Source organism: Rhododendron vialii, chromosome 9a, assembly GCF_030253575.1.
Source record: "Rhododendron vialii isolate Sample 1 chromosome 9a, ASM3025357v1".
NCBI classification, from domain to species: domain Eukaryota; kingdom Viridiplantae; phylum Streptophyta; class Magnoliopsida; order Ericales; family Ericaceae; genus Rhododendron; species Rhododendron vialii.
The window spans coordinates 1,984,427-1,990,657 of record NC_080565.1 but is presented as its reverse complement, the minus strand read 5'-3'; the positions used below and the strand labels follow the sequence as shown (position 1 = coordinate 1,990,657).

Sequence of the window (6,231 nt, the reverse complement as noted above, 5' to 3'; positions counted from 1 at the left end):
TCTTATAGAGTGAAGGAGATATTTGTAACTCCAGAGGTATAATGTGAGTATAAATTCTGCAATCAAGATGGAGGAGTAACGCTGCCATCAAGGTGGAGGAGTTACGGGAGTTACAGCCGCACACATCAATACGTCTATTGATTGTGGTGCGTCCAGATACAATGTATCGGTTGTCTCGGGAGTCCCTCCAAAAGTCCCGGTTTCATTCATCAGAAATTCCGTAAATTTCCAACATAATTTACTTCTTCTTAAGTGGGAGTTTGACTTTACAAGACCTATGCATTATTTTTAAAAGAAAGCCGATCGTGTTTTTGTGGCAACGTTCTTTTTTTCTTAATTTTTTTTTTCTTTTTGAACATGTTTTTGTGGCAACTTGGCAGTTGTAATTAAAGTGACGGTTGACCTTATTGAAAATAAGAACCCTTCAATTTTCGTATGGTTTATTTTCGTTCTTGGCGAGCTATTGCGATGCTTAATTAAGTGTTGTTATTAGTATGTTTTTGCTCTTGGTAACTATCCAAGGTGATCTACATATGATTCAGTTGACGTTGAAATCTGTCTTTAGGCATAGGCATTCACTAGAATATTAATAATATAAAAATACCAAAAAAATGCAAAGAAAATGCACCATGAATTGATCTTCCATCATTTTTATTTTTTCTATCAACAATATTGAATCATATTCAAAGACAATTTATTTTATAGAGACCACATACAGAATGACTTTAAGACACGTAAGTTTTTAAGTGTGTCACATTGATCTAACAGTAAAGATTATTCCCAGGCGCAACTCCAAGCTGGCTACAGTAGTCCGTCTAGTAAGTAACCCTAGCACTAACTGCAGCCGGGTTTCCGCCGTTGCACTCCACAGGACCGTTAATGGCTCGGATCGTTGCACCAAACCCTTGGCCAGAGACCATAATTGAGTGGCAATTATTCATCCAATACCACAAGGCAGTCTTAAACGAGATAACCGGATCGGTGGCCATGGCTTCCGAGTTGCTAAGTCCGTCGAATCCAATGCTGTTTCCGGCCGGACCGTAATTGTAATTCCATGATAGCTGGATGGGGCCTCTCCCGTAGTAGCCTTCCCCGGCTACACAAGACCAGTGCTGGTGTTATCCCAGTAGTTCTTGGAGGAACCATTTATCTCCTCTATGTAGCAAAAGTCTGTGCAGCACAACATCGAAAAACTTTCTTATTTGTTTTCGTTTCCTCTCGTTGATCATCGATCTGGACAAATTGAAAAGGCTAAAATTTTAATTCGAAGTGTTCAAAAAGATTTACAAGACACAAAAATAAGTCGGTATGTCATAAAAAAAAAAAGATACGTTAAAGAAGCTGGAAGGAAGCCTGACTTAGACAACGGTTATTTAATTATTGATCGCGGTTTTTGTATTTGTAAGGCACATAGGATCTCACCCGGATGGACCGGCCATACTTTTATTACCGTGATCAAAAGTGAAAGATCACAGATAAAAACCATGATGTAAGTTTATTTTTGTAGCAGTGATATATATATACAATGGCAGCCCAGACCTTCGTGGCCCACTAACTGGTGCCGACCCACGGCAGCGATGGTAGATTTGCTGGTTCACAGGAGGGAGAAACAGTGCTGAAGATGGAGATGGAAAAGGATAGTTGATTTAGGGAGAGAGACTCAGAGAGGAAAATATCCGTGGGTTTGTGAAACCATGGGGTTAAGGTTTTTTTTTTTTTTTTTCAGAAAAGAGTAACCGGTTCAGTAGTTACCTGGTATTATCAATTATTTAATTAGACGGCTGAGATGAATCAGACGGTGAAAAAATGGGGTGATACTGTATCTCCAGACGTTGGGTTGGAGGGGGACACTCTAGCATCTTCCTAGAAAATAATGTAGTTGGGAAATGGGGATTGAAATGAATGAATTGAGTAATTGGAGACTTTCTGGGAAGGTAAATGGATTAGGGTGATTGGGAAAAGGAAAGGGTTCCAGGATATCCATTTTCATGGTCTTGAATGTTAGACATGTTAGCCACTTGAGCCACAGCAACACTTGGTCCTAATTGCTCCACATTTATTAATTACTTGTTGTTCTCTTTGTAGATCCCAATTTATTCAGTAACTTTATTTGATACCTGCAAACATAAAAACAACTAAATAAGTTTAACTACAGTACGTAAAATATAAAATAGGTCTAAAAATTGTCTCGTTTAAGGGTTATAGTATACACTAAAACGTGTTAATCAATTCCAAAGTTAGTAACAACGTAGTTTCACCCAAGTAGTTCGTAATCATTTTAAGTTTCTTTCTTCCCACGCTAACACTTTCGAGAGTCTTGATCGACCAAAATCTCACAGGAATGAAGAGGGAGAAATTTTTTGCTTTAGCTTCTCTTTCTGAAGAGAGTTCCTGAAAAATACAAATAATCACAAGCAGCCCATTATCACCACCTCCCAAGTTATATCCCCTACAGCAACATCATCGAATTAGACACCCCATTCCTTACCATTTCCAGCCAGCCAACGTACCCGTGTTAATGGCCAAATTCGTGCATGAGGCCAATGGTGACTTTAATATTTTAGGCAGGTTTTCATGAGGCCTCTTCTACGTTTGTGCTGTAGTAATCACTTAGATGTGTTGAATGTTGTACACGATTTTGAAACTAAATGTCACAGGGAGGGCTTCCCAGTTAAAAATTTTGTTCCTTGCAAAAGCTTGGAGAAAATATAAGTGAACAATACCTTATATGAAAATTAGTAGAACTTCTATCACCAAACTGGAATTATGTGAACCAACAATATTTCAAAGACATGTAGAAACTGATACAAAGATGTTTCGGACAATTATGGTGAGGATGTTTGGACACGTTCTACGTTAGTTGTGTTTCTGGACAGACTTTTCTAAGGATACCCTTTGTGTCCTCTTTTTATCATTTGGCTCTTTTTTTGTGAATATGACATGTTTTTAGATGTCTATTCGAGGTACGCATTTTCGTTGATGTGTATCTTTTTTATTTTTGGATGGAGTTTTTTTATTGAATCAAGTTTTATGCGTTTGAGTTTGTGTATGCAAAAGTTAGGGATTCAAATTTTTTTTGTTCTTTATTTGCTGATTCAAGTTAACCATATCAATGGATATGATGGGTTATTGTTTTTCGCATATATAGTTGAATTTGTTGGACTGACGGTTGATAAATTGCACCCAAGTTCAATATTTATTTGTGTTTGCTGATTATTCGAGCCGTGCCTTCAGGCACGAGCATGTGCTAGTTCTCTCACAATGTAACGCCCCGACTTTTCGGAAGTAAAATAAAATAAAATTTTAAGAAAATTTGCTAAATAAATATAATTTTTCAAAATAAAGTTTAACTATTACAGTCACAAGATAAATTTGTTGATTCAAAATACATTAATTTCAGAGCTGACTCTAAACTTGATACAAATTCGAAACATACTCGATCTTCGTTCCTGATATTCTCTCCGTGTTGAACTGCAACATCTTCGAATCATCTCCAGTGAATCCTGCGCCCTCTAGCAAATTGATCGCCAAAGCAAACAATTTGCCAGGATACAGACGTATCCGTGAGTGATAAATCACCCAATAGAATAATTCAACCCAACCACCCCTCTTACATTACAGATAGCAAGCAACAGGATAATATTAGTGCGAAAAAGCAAGACAAAGTTTGTTCCACATAAACCAGTTTATTACTATCCATTAACTTGTCGTGTAATCTAAGATCTCCTCCGCGGGATCTTTCCTCCCCAACCACTAGCCATGCTCGGTCCCATGAGATCACTTCCCTTTGCTGTCGCAGATGCATCTAAGTTATGTACCGAGTATGCATCCCAATAACTACAACAAGGGGAAAGCTTATCATGCCTGAATCACGACTAGGGTTCGCTTATCTTATGTACCACTTCACAAATCACATCACAATCACTACTGGACACCCGCCAGTATATCAATTCATCACTGGACACCCGCCAGTTTCAATCTCATCACAAATCTCAACATCACGCCTGCAGGCAATCTAGAAATAAAACTTTCCAATTCATCCATTATCTAGCATCGTCTAGGTGAATTCTACTCGCATACCACCCCATGTCTCTAGGGTCCAATCTATCACTTAAATCAAGTATCGATGCAATATACAACAAATCAATAATAATTAAAACAATTAATAAACAATGTAATCACGCAACTTATTATGAACGGGCCGTTGCCCTTAATCTTGTATGGTCACAATGTCAATATCAAGTAAGAGTTTCAAAAAGAATTAAAAGGAAAATTTTCTGGGCTCTTATTAATTAATTCTAATATAATATATTAATTAAAAACTAATTAAATACATTAAATAGATAAAAATATTAAAATATTTATCATGACCTTAATAAGAGTCCTAAAGGTTCTATACAATCAGTTGAGTGCCAAAAGTTAAGTTCGGAGGGTCGCGGGATTATTTTAAATAAAGATATTAAATAAAGTGGCCGAAAGTGAAGTAAATAAATAATAAATAACTTACTGATTAAAATATATTGAGGTTAACAAAGTTTCATCTTTGGAATATAGAGAGTCGAAATAAAATTATTCGGGCATTTATAATAACGTTTATAAGGTCGTAAAGAATTTTTGATTGAAAACGCTATAGAAATAACAATAAATAGTAAATTAACTTAAAAAAATATATTATTTTAACAAGATATCATCTTTGAGATGCAAGAAGTCTAAAAAAAATTAGTTTAGATATTAAAACATTGTTTGGAAGATCGCAAAGATTTTTCGTTAGTAGACTTGATAGATAACTAATAAATAATTCAATAAATAGATAATTAAATAAAAAAAATATGATTTTAACAAGTTATGATCTTTCAGGTGTGAAAAGTCTAGGAAAAATAGTTCGGGGGTCAAAACAATGTTCGGAAGGTCGAAAAGTTGTTTCGAAACATTTAAAAACAACTAAATCTACCAGATAAATTAAACTGATATTATTAATACGTTTTATACTAAGTGATATTACATTGTAAGAAAATAATATCAGATCAGTAGTTTTTCATAATAATAATATCATACGGATTGTAAAATAAATATCGGAAAGGTCATCTTCTTCGCAAATAATTACAAATAAAATGTCGGGCTCAAAAAGAATATCAATTTGGTGAATACGGCAGAAAACGCGCGGTTAACTATATTTTTTTCGTTCGGGACATAGGGTTAAGCATATAAACACTTAATATACTTAGAGAAGAGGTTGGATAGGATTATAATACCTTTAATCGGATCGAATTGATTTAAAAACGAATCTTGAATTTTGGGGAAGAAAAACTTCGGGTTCTTTGATCGGAAGACTTTGGAACCAAATTGGACGATGCTTGGTGATGCTAGGAGTAGTAGGAAGAGATTGGAATGGTCGGATTGAGTTTTGGTTGGGTCTTGGTACGTAACCCACTTTTCTCTCTCTTTCTTTCTCTCTCTAAAACTCCATTGATTGAAGCTTGGGTTTCTCTGATTTTTCTCTCTCTTTTGGACTGGTAGGGCGTGGGGAATATTTGTGGTGTAAATTTCGTGGGTCAATGGGGTGGGATATTTATAGGAAAATTTTGGTGGAAGAGAATAAGAGTGAATTTAATAGGGTTGGGTTCATGGGATTTGGAATGGACGAATTTAGCTTGGTTTTAGGGTTAGGGAGGAAGTAGAGGCTGAGTAGGAGACGGAGAGACGGAAGGAGTTTGAGGTGAGGGAGGAGAAGGAGTGTGCATGTACGCATGTATGTGTAGAAAAATTAAAAAAAAATGTATGTATATATTGTATGCATAATTATATTAAAAAAAAGAATTGCATTAAGAAAAATAATTCTAATATTATTATATTTAGAAAAAAAAATTGGGTCAAAAATCTGGGTCGTTACACACAATAACCTTGAAAAATAAGTACTTATTTTCTTTAGCAGAATAGGGCCCCATCTACCTCTGGGTTCATCCTTGGCATCAGCATCAGGACAAATACCACAAATAGGTTGCTTCTCCATTAAATTCTTTTACTCCGCACCTTATTTTTGTCTTGTATGAACTTTTGTTAATTTTATGTTGAATTTTTATGAATTATTTATTCATCTCTACGAGAATAATCAAAAAAGTAAAAGTATATGAGCCAAACATGAAAAAAAAAATACTGAGAACATTCAAAATAACAGAGAAAATTGTTTATTATGGATAATGTTTGTATTTTTTTGATCCACATAGATTATGT

The 6,231-nt window shown here is 35.3% G+C and overlaps 1 protein-coding gene across 1 annotated transcript; it reads right to left on the bottom strand.

Annotated features, from left to right (window-relative positions):
* Window positions 1–815: 815 nt before the first annotated feature.
* On the bottom strand, window positions 816–6,010 carry LOC131301615 (chitinase 5-like). Its single transcript, XM_058327986.1, has 4 exons — window positions 5,901–6,010; window positions 2,219–2,449; window positions 2,068–2,117; window positions 816–1,096 (listed from the first exon to the last, which is right to left on the bottom strand). The coding sequence occupies exons 1-4, from the start codon at window positions 6,008–6,010 to the stop codon at window positions 816–818; spliced, it is 672 nt and encodes a 223-aa protein (XP_058183969.1).
* Between the last annotated feature and the right edge of the window lie 221 nt (window positions 6,011–6,231).

Coding starts and splice junctions, on each gene's coding strand:
- LOC131301615 (XM_058327986.1), bottom strand. CDS start 6,010: ATGGAGAAGCAACCTATTTGTGGTATTTGTCCTGATGCTGATGCCAAG. Junction 2,450..5,900: donor ATAAGTACTTATTTTTCAAG/GTTATTGTGTGT, acceptor ATGTTGCTGTAG/GGGATATAACTTGGGAGGTG. Junction 1,097..2,067: donor ATCTACAAAGAGAACAACAA/GTAATTAATAAA, acceptor GGTCTTGTGTAG/CCGGGGAAGGCTACTACGGG.